Consider the following 14,109-nt stretch of genomic DNA (forward strand, 5'->3'; position numbering starts at 1 on the left):
GAAGCCCAAAAGCAAAGGGCACAAGAGCACCCCTCTTCTGATCCTGCAGGTAACACACGAGCTGTCATAATTATAGCCATTGCATTGTATGTGTTTTGCTGCAATACTCAGGCTCAGAGATACATCACTCAGCTGAAGGCCCAGATTAACAGCCTGGAGGCGGAGGTGGAAGAGCAGCGGAAGCAGAAGCAGAAGGCCCTGGTGGACAACGAGCAGCTCCGGGATGAGCTGGAGAGGCTGCAGAAGGCCAAGCTGGAGGGAGACAAGAGTCGAGGGCTCTACCTAGAAGCAGAAAGTAGGTGGTGCCTTTGGAAAGCAGGTTGTGTGTTGACCTGTGCTTTTCAAACAGCAATAATAAGTAAATCCTATCTATTGTGCTAAGGAGTGTGCACTTGGCACTGTCTACCTCAGGGATGAGGAGCCTTAGGCCGGGGGTCCAGATATGGCCCTCCAATTTCTCTGCCTGGCCCCTGGAACTACCCCAAGGCCCACACACTCTTCTTAGGCCATGCCCCTCATTGGCCCTTCTTCAAACCCTGAGTGTTTCTACTAGGTTATGGAATGGGACCTTGGGCTCTGATGTTGCTTCTTCCTTCTGTGGATGGAGGATAGAGAGAGGTGTGCAAGTGTGTGCAGAAGCTAGCCTTCTATACAGAAGTAGCGATTCACATTTGTTCCTCTGCCTGCTGTTGTCTGTGGCCCCAGCCACCACTGTCATGCGGAAGGCTGCCCAGAAGGAAATGTGTCCCTTTAACTGGAAAATGTTGCTGACTGCTTATCTGCATAAAAAAGCATGTGTGCTTTGCCTGAGTTTTGACACACCCACCCCAAACACACCACCAGCCGGAAGCAGTTTTTGATGGCACAAATCACTTCTTCATGGTCCTGCGGCCTGTGGAAGCTGGAACGGCTGTTGGCAGTCATCTGTAACACCCATTTGCTGTTATACAGGCCGCTTGTTCCTTGGGACAGGCTCTTCTAGGCAGCTGGTTGCCCACCATGGCTTCCAAGGTTCAATAGTTGGACTGAGAATGCAGCTCATGACAATCTCATTCCTTTTTCCAGAGAAGGCCAGCGCCACAGAAACCCGCTACATCAAGCTGAAGGAGAAGCACAATGAGTTGATCAACACACATGCAGAGCTCCTGAGAAAGGTAATGACAGTGCTGGCTGCCAACTTCCCACACTGTTCCATTGGGTATTTGCCATGCAAGAGAAGATGGGAGGGCACCTCCGCATTCACAATCCACAAGGGCTGGCTTCTCTCTTAGTCAGAGCCTTCAGTTCCAGCAGTGGTAAAGCATGGCTCTAAGTCTCTGGCTTCTGCCTGCTTCCAGCCCACCTCGCACACACAGCTCTGGCTTTTTGTCTTTTTCACTACCACCCATTTGTCCTCAGGCACAGAGCAACTTCTTTTGCTATACTAACAATGGTACTTGCTGGATCCAGGGCCCCAGGAATTAGAAGGGACCCAGGCACCATACAGACTATCCCTGCAATCTCAAAATGATACTTAAAATATGTTTGATGTTTTTTAATACCAAGAATGCAGACACGGCCAAGCAGCTGACAGTTACCCAACAGAGCCAAGAGGAGGTTGCCCTAGTCAAGGAGCAGCTGGCCTTCCAGATGGACCAAGTCAAACGGGAGTCAGAAATGAAGGTTTGCTGCTTTGATCTCTCTTCCCCTGTAACAGGGCAGGGCTCTCCCTCTTCAGAAACTGCTGAGTAGCTGTTTTGATCTAGGGGTGGGCTGAGATAATGTTTGGTACTAAACATCTAAAGCACCTGACTTTCTCCCAAGGAATCCTGGGAACTGTAGTTTGTTAAGGGTGCTGAGATTGTAGGCCTGTGAGGGGTAAACTACAGGTCTCAGGAGTCTTTGGGGAAAACGGGGTGTGTTAAATGTGCTTTAACGGTATGGTGTGAATGTGACCATGGAGCTCAGGACATAATTGAGGGATGGCTCAGCAAGGTTGAGTCCCAAGTTTATAGTGCCAGGCCCCTGATTCCTGCTCCCCCTCCCCCCCTTGTTGACAGTAAAAGAGAGATATTGGAGGGCATAGTTAGGTGCACTGCAAAATGCAGTGGTGTTAAGAACTCAGCCACACACCACCTTGATTTGCTCAGAGGCATCTGAAAAATTTGCACATTTTTACAAGGATGCACTTTCTATTTGATTCCCTCTGTGTAGTTAGAAGATCATATGTTGCAGATGGAGCAGGTGAAGAGAGAACTGGAATCTAAGAAAGAGGAATTGGCTCAGCTTCAGCAGTCACTCAGCCGTTCCAAGCAGGTATGCAGGCTGGGGTTGTTTGTGGCCTGTGTTGTTTGTGGGGCTGAGGGTTAAAATCTTGCAGTGGTGCCTCCTTCCCACATGATGCTCTTCTGAGGAGTCTCTGATGTATCAGCCACTGAGAGGTAACTTTTTTATACAGGTCAGCTCCTTATTGGTTATACCCCATGTTAGCTATACTCAGAGTAGACCCATTGGCGTTAATGGGCATGACTAACTTGGATCCATGAATTTCAGTGGGTCTGCTCTGAGTATGATTTAGTTCAAAAGAACTCCATGCATTGTGAGTTAGATTTATGTATAACCTTTTTTTAAAGACACCTTTCAATTTAGAAAACTTTGAAGTCATCTGACAACTATATTAAATTATATATAATGTGTTTGTATTATATTGCTTTTGTTTGTTGCTGTTTCCAAGTTCTACTTTAGCTTGTTTGACTGCATGTATCTTTTGTACCTTTGTATGCCGCCTTGAGCACATGTAGGTATAGTCAGGTAGGATTTCAATCCTGAAATAAATCAGATTAAAACCGCATCCACTCGGAATAAAAGCCAGCATTAAAAATAAAATAAAATAGTAGGGAGCTCTCATAAAAGAGCAGTGGGGGTATTCCTGTGGGTTGTCTTGCAAAAAGCCATGAGGCATCTGTCTCCACTTTGCTGCCCTGCTGTGCACAATCCTTTGCCTTAGGTGGCCCATCTTGCACTGTCCCAATGTTAAGGGTGCTTTGGTTGTGTCTCCCCTGAGAACCCTCTCCACTACTCTCTAGAGAAGCTCATCTCATGCTTTTGATGTGCCCAGTTACTAGACTGTTTATTGCTTATTGTTTTTTTCATTTTATTCACAGCATTTATATGCAGCTCTTTAGTTGCAAAGGCTCATGGAGCAGCTTGGAAATCATTAGAAATAACACAAGCTTACAATCTAAAAAGCCATGATGTAAAAAGGAAAAGGGGTGGGGATGGAAGAGGAACTCAAACTGGTGTTTGTTTGGAGCACCAAATTGTTGGAAGGCTCTGATAATAACCAGCTTGGATTAAAATAGCCCATTTTTCTTGTCCCAAACACACCAAAAGTTGAGGTTTGTAACTCAAATCCTTCACCTGTTAAGCCTCTTGCAGTGTCATGTGGTTTAGGTGGAGGAAACTCCTCTTAAGCCTTCCCACCCAAGTCATTTAACCCTCTTAGGTTAAATTACCTCATGAAGGGGACAATGAGCATGTGAAAAACCGCATTAGCAGGGGGAGGTGATTGAGAGGGTGGGGCCAAGCTGAAGCAGGAGAGCTGGGCAATGAAGCTGTGAGCCAGCAGGTCGCTTGTCCTCCATGCAGGCCGGTTCAGACCTCAACACCCAACTGGAAGCCCTCCAGGCCGAGAAGGAGACACTGAGGAAAGTGGTCAGTGAGAAGGACTGTGAGCTCATCTCGACAAAGGGCCTGATCCAAGAAAAGGAGCTGCTCTTGAGCCAGGAAGCAGAGAAGAGAGTAAAGGAGGTTCAGGAGCTGCAAGGGAAGCTCTTGGAAAAGGTACTCAAGGGAGAAACGAAGTCTTGGCAGCGGAGGCTGGTCCATCGGGTGTGTGGGACACTGCCCTGACAACTCAGTCTGTGCGTGGCCAGACCTCTCCTACCTTCTTCCCAGGGGATGATCCTGGCTATCAGCTTCCTCCTCCCCAGGGCTCCTCCAAAATGGTGCTTTTTGCTAGTGTATTCTGAAACATGTCATTGACACAATAATAGAGCATTAGTGGTGAATTTATACCGGACCATCCATACTTCATTCTGTTTTATTAGCCATTCTGCGATGCTTCCCCAGTGCTCCTGCATTACTGTTGTCTTGAGGGGCGCTTCTGCACTGTAGGGCAACAAAAGTGAGGCAAAAGGACCCCTAGAACATTTGTGGCATGAAAAGTTACAGGAATTTCTGCAGAAGGTTACAGGACATGCACTGTTTGGAAATGAAGCAGGATGGCTGCCCTGAAATTTTTGTAGGTGTGAACAGTATTGAAAATGGGGTCGTGTATAACCACCCTTACATTATCATGAGCACAAACCATCATGAATGCACAACAAGGATGTCTGGAAGGGCCCCTTCCTCCCAGTACTGCCATTACAAGAGTCCATATGAGAACAGGGGCAGCACTAGAATGCGTTGGCTCTGCCCGTCATTGGCTCTGGTTCCAACTGCCATCAGCCTCCTTGCCAGTCCCCAAGAGGCACTGGGCACAACTGAGCCTTGGAAAGCTTTTGTCTGGTTAGGGAAGGCAAGGGAAAGAGCGGGCTGAGCGATGGAGAGAGGGAGCCAGCTAGCAGCACTGTAGGCCTCCCCTTTGCCCAGTCTGGATCATGTCAGAGCAGTGAGTATGTGGGTCCCGGGAGGGCACTGTTAACTTAAACACTTTGGGCCAATCCCACAGAAAGGTCAGGAACAGAACCTGCAGCAGAAACTCCTGGAGGAGCAGTTCAGCATCCTGCAAGGGACAGTGAAGGAGGCTGAGAGCATCATTCAGGACGCCGTTGCCAAGCTGGACGATCCTTTGCACATCCGATGCACCAGTTCACCAGGTAGGTCTAAAGGCCCAAGGGCATGGATGAGTCTGACAGTGGCTTGGCTTTGTTTTGTTTTGTTTTTCTTAACCTATTTTTTAAGAAGAGCAAGTGCCTGTCCCTTGTAACAGCCCAGGAATCCTTGAGTAAACCTCTCAAGCAAGCCTGGCATCATTCAGAATCCTGAGGCAGTGGCCAAGGCCCTCCCAGAGATGCCTCAAATCCAGCCCCCACCCCGTGCTCCAATTAGCAACCAGGCCTGAGAGAGCTGCCTTTTCAATATCCTACAATGCCCCAAGTGATGCTGCATCAAGGCCATTGTGAGACATTTAAATGGCAGCTGCCCCAGACCTGGTTGTCTGCCTGTCTTGGAGCACTGCCGTTGCCAAGGAATCCCGCCAGGGCTGAGCCCCACAACCCCTTCCAGGCATGTAAGAGGGAGCCTACCAGAGGAAACCTGGGCAGCTGAGGCTCCTTCAGCCTGGAGCTGGCTCTGCTTCTAAGGCACAAAAGGCACCTGCACAAGAGTCCATTTTATCTTGTTTTCCCATAGGCCTCCTTCTCTGCCCTTGCTTTTCTCTCTGCAGATTACCTTGTCGGCCGTGCACAAGCAGCACTGGAGTCAGTGAACGCTGTGGAAAGTGGACATGGGCGCTACCTGTCCAACCCGGCAGGTAAACATTGCTGGGTTGCCGCTGCAGTTCTCCTACTTGTGGGGCAGGGTGGGAGTGCAGGGAGTCTGGTGTTGCTAGCAAAGACAGATTGTGCCTCTCCTGCCATCACAAACGTTGTTTCTTCAAATGTTTCTCCCCCCTTCCCCCCGCTGACTCCCTCATCAAAAAAGAAAAGCTAAATGCCTGGTGACTACATGGAACATTTCACCAAGTGTTAAAGCTTGAGGTTGATTTTCAATCCTTGCACTTTTATCTATGTTCTAAGCAGGAAGCCTGGGGGGGGGGGGGTTTAGGTCTGTGGGATGGGTTTGGATGGAGTCAATAAAAGGTGCAGCCGCAAAGCCCTGCTGCTCACAAGCTATCCAGTCTTGGAGGTGTTAAGCCTGTGCCTTCTGTTGCTGGGGAATGCAGGTGGGGAAAGTGCAGGTCCTTCTTGTGAGCTTCCCAGAGACACCTGGCTGGCCTCTGTGAGATCCAGGTTGCTGGACCTTTGGCCTGAACCAGCCGCTGGGTTCTTCTGATTCTTTTTTCTTTTTTCTTCTCAAATGTTTTGCATCGAATTTTAATAACAACAAGCAAGTTACAGAATAAAGAAAGAATTTTTTTTTTAAAAAAAATTAAGTTGTCACAATTGCCAATAAAGTATAGGAAACAGCTGTGCGATTTGCGGAGTCAAAAATTAAACATATCAAGAGGAAGAGGATGTGTAGTCTACAATTGCAAAGGGTTCCATGGTCTGAACTGTAACAATTACGAATTGTTATTTCAAAACAGAAGATTAAAATACCTTGAACTGTACTAAACCCAGACACTTGCACAGCCCTGTTTAACCTGATATTCCTGAGCTGCTGTATTTGTGTATAAAATGAAGTTGGACCAAATGACAAAGATCTTGAGCACACTGGCCCCTGAACTCTTCTGATGTTCTTATGGGATGGCCACAGTTCAGAGCTACAGTGGGGTTAGAAGGGAGAAGAACTGGGGGAAGAGCTGGACTGAAGTTAATCTATGTTTAACCTGGAGAAGCATTCAGGGTCTCTGCTCCTTGTGGTGCTTAGCTGAATGCTGCCACTCTGGGCTTATCTCAAATGAGACGGGTTATCCCTGTGGTCCGCTTCTGGATTTCCATCCTGCCATTTCTCTTCGTTTCTTAGATGTCACTGGATTGGTTGGTGCTCTGGCCCAATTTGCCCACCTGACTGCAGACACCATTGTGAATGGCAGTGCCACTTCCCACCTGGCGCCCACAGATCATGCAGACAGTGAGTAAATTTGCAAAGGTTCTTTTCCCCCACCCCTGAAGTCAGAAGTGATGCAACTCTTTTCACACGATTTTCCTGAATGCGAAACCTAGCTTTTAGAAATGGTTGGAACCCAGTGTGTAAGGACCAGGAGACTTCAAGCGCCTCTTTGCTGTCTGGTCTTTTTCTTCTTGAGTTAGCCAGACATGTTGCAGTCCATTCATGCATCCTCTAAAAAGGGGAGGGGCAACTTTTGCCTGGCTGGAATGTGTCCTTGATCTCTGAGAATGCCTCTTGCATACCTGGATGGGAGGATAGAGAGAAAGAGAAGCATGAATGTGTAGAAACAAGCCTACCATACAAAGGAAAAACCCACATTTGTTCCTTTGCCCACTTTTGCCTACTGCTGGCATGTGGCCTCTGGAAACAGAGGAGGTGTGCTTACTGTGTGCAAATTTGAGCATGTTCATCAGTCTCTAAACTCATAAATTTAGCACTGAAGGCTTCTGTAATTGGGTGACAATCCTAGAACTTACTATGGGGATAAGGAGACACAAGCATGGTCATGTTCAAGAATTAACATCCATGTTTCTGAGGGATTCCCTTTAAAAAATGTGTGTAATTAACTCTGCTCTTCCTTGGGGCTTGCACTGGGCTCTTATCCAGATTACAGATCAGGCCAACATCCTCATAGCTCCCACAGTCCTGCAATATCTGTTATTCCCAAAGCATAGCCTGAGCCTCAGGACTTCCACATATTTGTTCTGAAATGCTTCTCCTGTAGCTCCTCTGATGAAAGCTAAAAAATGAGCTTATTCCTGAGCTTCCCACAGTCTTGCTAGTTTCCCTTGTATGTGTGTAATTTTTATTTTATTTTCTTCTTCTTGCCAGAATTGACTGAAACCTGCAGGGACTGTGGGAAGCAGAGTCTGGACTATCTGAGCAAGCTGAAAGACAAGCAATCTCTCCGACAAGCAGATCTGGCAGACGTGAGGAAGAGGCTGCAGGGACTTATTCAGCTGGGACAGGTAAACAGAGTTGAGGAATAGAGTGGAGAAATCCATTGGGGAACACGGTAATCTCACAGTTTATGCTTATTAGTGTACTTCTACACTTCCCTAACTTGGCCATGGCAGTGAGGAGGCAAATCATAGAATTGTAGAGTTGGATGGTCCAAGGGATCATTTCATCCAAGCCCCTGCAATGCAGGAATCACAAGTAAAGAGCCGCTGACAGATGGCCATCTAACCTCTCTTTAAAAGCAGTGAAGGAGAGCCCACCACCTTCCAAGGGAGTCCATTCCACTGTTGAGAGATTCACTGTCTGGAACTTATTCCTAATGTTTAGTTGGGACCTCCTTCCTTATAATTTGTATCCGTTGACTAATGGTTTCTTTCAGTAAAAGAGCAGCTAGTTGTGTAATGCTGGTGTGGGGAAACTGCAGCGCTCCATATGTTGTTCGACTACGTTGTCCTTAGCCGTGGGCCATGCTGGCTGGGGCTAAGGGGAGTTGGAATCCCAAAAAACTTGAATGGAGGGCTGCAGGATCTTCACACTATGAAGTGTTGGTGTTGACCTTTGAAGCCCTACATGGCTGAAGAAGCGTCTCCACCCCCATCGTTCAGCCCAGACAATGTGGTCCAGCACTGAGGGCCTTCCGGCAGTTCCCTCACTGCGAGAAGTGAAGTTACAGGGAACCTTCTTGGCAATAGTGCCCTTCCTGTGGAATGCCCTCCCAGCAGATGTCAAAGAGTTAAGCAACTATCTAATTTTTCAGATATATCTGAAAGCAGTCTTGTTTCAGGAAGCTTTTAATATTTGTTGTTGTAGTAGTAGTAGTAGTTGTTGTTTGCTGTATTTTTGTTGGAAGCCTCCCAGAGTGGCTGGGGCAATCCAGTCAGTTGGGCAGGGTATAAATACAAAATTTCTTCTTCTTCTTCTTTTCCATTTTGAGCCAAGTGTCCCCTTTAAGGACTCTCTTTCTCTTTTGGCCAGGAATTGAGGCCCAAAAGCTTAGACATCCGGCAAGAAGAACTTGGCGACATGGTTGACAAAGAGATGGCCTCCACCTCTGCTGCAATCGAAGACGCAGTCAGGAGGATAGAGGTGAGATGAACCTGTTTGGTTGGTTGTTTTATTAATAGTCAACCTTTTAGGGAAGGCCGTGTGCAACTAAAGCATATCCACTTGAAATACATTTGAGTGGTAAAAAAACCAGAACAGTGAGCAACTACCAAGATTCAAAGGGCATAAAAACATTAAAGGAAGGCAGACTGAACAAATGAGTCTTCAAGACATGTTTGAAGGCCTTTTGTCGTTCTGAAGGGAGTTCCGCTGCACCAAGAAGACCCTGTCCTTTCTCCTCACCACCCTAATTGACAGCACTTGTGGGCAGTCAAGTAAGAGCCTCTGTAGTTGAACTCAGGGCTTTTTTTCAGACGGAACACAGTTCAGAACCTCTTTTTCTAGAAAAATAACATTGTTTAAACTTAATAAAATGGGCAGGTCTCATATGGGTGAAGAAGTACTTGAGTGGCAAAAGGAGAGTACAACTCTGCTCAATACACAACTGCTTGACTTGTTATTTGTGATATTTTTAGAATGCAGTAAACTGCTTAGCAATTTTCTTTGACGTGTCAAGCAGTATATAATTTACCTAAATGAAACAAATAAATATAAATTACCCAGATGAATGATTAATAGGTGGACTTCGTTGCCACAAGATGTAGTGGTTGGTTGGTGGCTTTAAAAGGCGGTTAGACATGTTTGTGAAGAAAGAAGCAGGTCAGTGACAATTAGTCCCAATAGCTAAATGGAGGGGGGTGGGCGTGGGGGGTGGCATCATTGTCCTGCTTAACGGCTTCTTTGAAGCATCTTGCTGGCTGCTATAAGGACCAGGAGGACCTTTGTCAATTAGACCCTAACTACAGGCCTGTGGTGATGCCCGACTGAATGAAGCTCTGTTTGATTTTTCTGCAGGAAATGATGAATCAGGCCAGAATAGAGAGTTCTGGCGTGAAATTAGAAGTAAATGAAAGGTGAGTCTGCAGGATCAAAGATCCACAAGGATGTAGTTTATACTTGGGCTACATTTCTTTTTCATTTGCAACACTTCCAGCTAAAAAAGAATTTCTGATAGCACAGATAGGAAAGACTTTTGCCAGGGACCTGGAGAGAGCACACTTGGAATACCACTTGGAGATTTTGAAAAAATTAAGTGTAGTAATGATGATGATGATGATGATGATGAGTTATGGCCATCTTGCCTCAGAAACAATATTGTAGGCCTGGAAGACTGTGATGGGCCTTTGGCCTGACCCTGCAGGACTGTTCTTACATTCTTATCTGCTACCTGTATTTCTTTATTCGAAGAGTTTTCAATACAATCACATTTCAAATCACTTTTCAGCCATGAAGCTCACCCTGAAGGTATATATGGAAGGTATATTTGGGAAAGTAGTTATCTCTCTTGATCTAAGCTGCTAAGCTTGCAGGGTTGTTGTGAGGATAAAAAGCAATAATCCACTGTTTGTTGCCTTGAGCATGTGGATTTGCATAATATTGTTAGCACAGACTGAACCCCCAGCACTCAGCATTTGAACTGAATGAAGCATGAGTTTTCCTGTTTGTTTTGCTACTGATTAACCTTTTGCTGTGCTGTAGAGGTGATTCCTTTTTACTGAAGGGTCTCTTCTCCCATGGTTCAGCTCGCCTGTCTTTTGTTTTGTTTGTGTGCAATAAGTGTAGTGTAGTTCCAGAGAACTGAAGAGGCTTTGCCACAGATAACTAAGGAAGGGAGACGCTGTTAGTCTGCATGATTATTTTCCCCTTCAATATGTTCTTGGGTCCTGTTGCTGTGTTCTGTCACTAGATGGTAAAGGGACGCAGGTGGCGCTGTGGTCTAAACCACTGAGCCTCATGGGCTTATCGATTGTAAGGTCAGCAGTTCGAATCCACGTGATGGGGTGAACTCCCATTGCTCTGTTCCAGCTTCTGCCAACCTAGCAGTTCGAAAGCACCCCAGTGCAAGTAGATTAATGTGGTGGGAAGATAAACAGCGTTTCCGTGCACTCTGGCACTCCTCACAGTCCTCCGTGCACCAGAAAAGGTTTAGTCCTGCTGGCCACATGACCCAGAAATTTGTCTGTGGACAAATGCCAGCTTCCTCAGCCTGAAGTGAGATGATTGGTGATTTTGACTGAACTTAGCCACCCAGGGGTTCTTTACCGTTACCTTTACCTAGTAGATGGTGCTCCACTGCTGGCTGTTTACCTCTTTTTATATCATAACACAAACAGCATTGCAATGATCCCTGGCGAAAGAATTGAAGCAATTCACCAACAAAGAGAAGAGTGAAATAACCACCCCATGCTTTTTCGTTTACTGTGCACCCTCAGAGAATCAATTTCAATGTTCCTTGGGAGAAACAAGAAGAAGTGGTTTTAAACTGTTTTCCCTTGGTAGTGTAGATGCAAACAACAATAGAATCATCATTATTTAAAATGTTATTTCCAAATTTTAGGGCTTAATCAATCCTTTGAGAGAGTTAAGCATCTTCTTTTTTGTTTCCCACAGAATCTTGAACTCTTGCACAGACTTGATGAAGGTGAGTGCCTTTCTAATTTATTAAAGCCCCACCCAGCTAAGTACTTGAAAAACCCAGCTGTTACCAGATGGCTGGACTTCTGGAGGGTGTTCAACACTGCATGGTTAACAAGATCTCTAGATATTCAGCATGACCTTTTATTTCAGGTTAGCATTGCCACTAAGGGAAGTTTCAGAAGTATTGTACAGTACTGTGCCTGGAGGGGTACTGTGTCTGGAGGGGAGGGTCTTTTTTGTTGTACTGGAATCCCTAAAGCCATAGGGAGATCCTTCTATTAAACAGAGTGGTTTGTTGTTTTTGTCTCTTTCAGGCAATCAGGCTTCTTGTGATGACATCTACACATTTACAGAAGGAGATAGTAGAAAGTGGAAGGGTGAGGCTGTTCTTTTTGGACCTTATGTTCTTCCTTTGCATGAAAAGTATGGCAGGGGCACTGAACATCTGGCAGGGAGGAGCCTGGAAATGTGGGCTGCACCAGCTCCTTGTGTCACAGCATTACTTAAGATTGAAGACTCCCAAGTAATGGTTTTGTCTGTTTTCTTGTGGCCTATATGAAGCATTTAAAGCTATATCAAATGCTATTCAGAAATTGCCTCTTCCTTCTCTACAAGAGAACCTGTTTTTATTGCATCCCCAAACATTGGCTATGCTGGCTGGAGCTGATAAGAGTTGGAATCTAGCAAGCCCTGGAGGTCCAGAAGATCCCCATCCATGCTCGAGAGCAGGGTTTACCAAACTTGGGTCCCCCAGCTGTTGTTGGACTACAACCCCCATCATCCCTAGCTAGCAGGACCAGTGGTCAGGGATGATGGGAATTGTAGTCCAACAACAGCTGGGGAACCCAAGGTTGGAGAAAGGCTGCTCTAGAGTAAAGAATGCTGAGAAGGAACTCCCCTGACCCCACCTCTTCCCTCTCTTCTCTTGAGTCTCTTGCTGCAGACCTGTATTAAGCACCCCACCACGGCCTCCTCTTGGGGGAACCACTTCCATCAGGAATTGTGAGCCTGTGGCTCTCCAGACGTTGCTGGACTACAACTCCAACCATCCCTGGCTGTTGGCTGTGCTGGCTGGGACTGATGGGAGTTCTAGACCATGTTCCTCCTAATTCCTGAGCTAGATGGACTTCCTGCCACCACTTGCATCCGTCCCCAGTATAAGGTGGCTTTGTTTACCCATTTGTGTCCTTTCAGTAAGCACACCTGCCACCCCAGTCTTTGAAGAAGCTACCAGAGGGTGTGTTTTCCAGGCAGAGTTACATCATCTTTTCCATTTTGAAGCATGTTTTGCTTACCAAATAAAGCTCAGTCTTACTGTGAAAGCTAAGTGTCCTATCTCTTGTGGAACACTAGGGGGCAGCAACACCGCAGGAGTTTTATGCCAAGAACTCTCGTTGGACGGAGGGACTCATCTCTGCTTCTAAAGCCGTGGGATGGGGAGCAACACAGCTTGTGTATGTATCTCAATTGCTTGGGCTTCCTTTTCCAAGCCACTTGCTTTGTGGATCGAAAGAATGGCTTCACTAATCCTGTGTCTTTTTGCTCCCCACTTCAGAGAGTCTGCGGACAAAGTTGTCCTACACACAGGCAAATACGAGGAACTGATTGTCTGTTCACACGAAATCGCAGCCAGCACAGCTCAGCTTGTAGCTGCCTCCAAGGTAATCATCCCAGAAGGAAAAATAGTCTGCACTCTTCTCTAACTGTGCAGAACTGGGTGCATTTCACATGCCTACAGCCCCATCTCAGAAGCAGCATGCTTTGCATTGGGCTGAGAATTCTGGATAACCTTTTTTGCTCTTAGGACTGTACCTAAAACTTCCAATCAAATCTCAAATGAGAAAAGGAGAGTAGAGTGAGGGTTCTGTTGCCAAAGTAGGCTCTAGTGTGCTCCAGAGCCCCTTGCAGAAGCTACTTCCTACATAGGTAAAGGTAAAGGGACCCCAGCCGTTAAGTCCAGACGCAGACGACTCTGGGGTTGTGGTGCTTATCTCGCTTTACAGGCTGAGGGAGCCGGCGTTTGTCTGCAGACAGCTTCTGGGTCATGTGGCCAGCATGACTAAGCCGCTGCTGGCGAACCAGAGCAGCGCACAGAAACACGGTTTACCTTCCCGCTAGAGTGGTACCTATTTATCTACTTTCGAACTGCTAGGTTGGCAGGAGCAGGGACCGAGCAATGGGAGCTCACCCCGTTGCGGGGATTCGAACTGCCGATCGGCAAGCCCTAGGCTCTGTGGTTTAGACCACGTGCTCAGGTACAAATATGCTTAACGGCTATAACTCATAAGAACACCGCAAGACCCCTGCTGGATTAGGCCAATGGCCCATCTAATGTCGCATCCTGTTCTCACAGCAGCCAGATGCCTGTGGGAAGCCTGCAAGCTTCCCCACCCATGATTCCCTCAGGGGACCATTTCCCTCTGCTACCATCTTCATTTGAAGCTTTTTGCATTTCCTGGGTTCGTTCTCAAGGCCCCAAACCTGAACCCAGAAAAAAGCACAATGCCAATCCTCTCATTTCGCCTCTTTACTTTTGCAAAGTGGCTGCAGTTATCAGAGGCTGGCCCTCGGGGAAAGACGAAGGTGTAAGCTACCAAAGGAGAGTTCTCTCCCCCACCCTCACTCCTCACTGGTTTCCACAAATTCACAGAGAAGGTTGAGGCTATCAGTGCTGATAACCATAAGGGATACATACTACCTCAAATATCTGAGGTGGGTGCTAGTAATCTCAGCTGGGGAGAGTTGTTGCAC

The 14,109-nt window shown here is 46.7% G+C and overlaps 1 protein-coding gene across 3 annotated transcripts in view; it reads left to right on the forward strand.

Moving 5' to 3' along the window:
* Positions 1-14,109, forward strand: part of HIP1R (huntingtin interacting protein 1 related) — a 65,834-nt gene that overhangs the window by 44,602 nt on the left and 7,123 nt on the right. For all 3 annotated transcript variants that reach the window (XM_081842574.1, XM_081842576.1, XM_081842575.1), the window contains exons 14-28: positions 112-295; positions 1,066-1,154; positions 1,546-1,662; positions 2,194-2,295; positions 3,628-3,822; positions 4,712-4,859; positions 5,429-5,515; positions 6,670-6,777; positions 7,648-7,784; positions 8,752-8,862; positions 9,736-9,794; positions 11,332-11,362; positions 11,673-11,735; positions 12,712-12,812; positions 12,914-13,019. In XM_081842574.1, the coding sequence (XP_081698700.1) occupies positions 112-295; positions 1,066-1,154; positions 1,546-1,662; positions 2,194-2,295; positions 3,628-3,822; positions 4,712-4,859; positions 5,429-5,515; positions 6,670-6,777; positions 7,648-7,784; positions 8,752-8,862; positions 9,736-9,794; positions 11,332-11,362; positions 11,673-11,735; positions 12,712-12,812; positions 12,914-13,019 (1,638 nt within the window). The remainder of the gene's footprint in view (positions 1-111; positions 296-1,065; positions 1,155-1,545; positions 1,663-2,193; positions 2,296-3,627; positions 3,823-4,711; positions 4,860-5,428; positions 5,516-6,669; positions 6,778-7,647; positions 7,785-8,751; positions 8,863-9,735; positions 9,795-11,331; positions 11,363-11,672; positions 11,736-12,711; positions 12,813-12,913; positions 13,020-14,109) is intronic.

The sequence above is a fragment of the Podarcis erhardii genome, assembly GCF_964252035.2.
Source record: "Podarcis erhardii genome assembly, chromosome: 15".
Classification (NCBI taxonomy): Eukaryota; Metazoa; Chordata; class Lepidosauria; order Squamata; family Lacertidae; genus Podarcis; species Podarcis erhardii.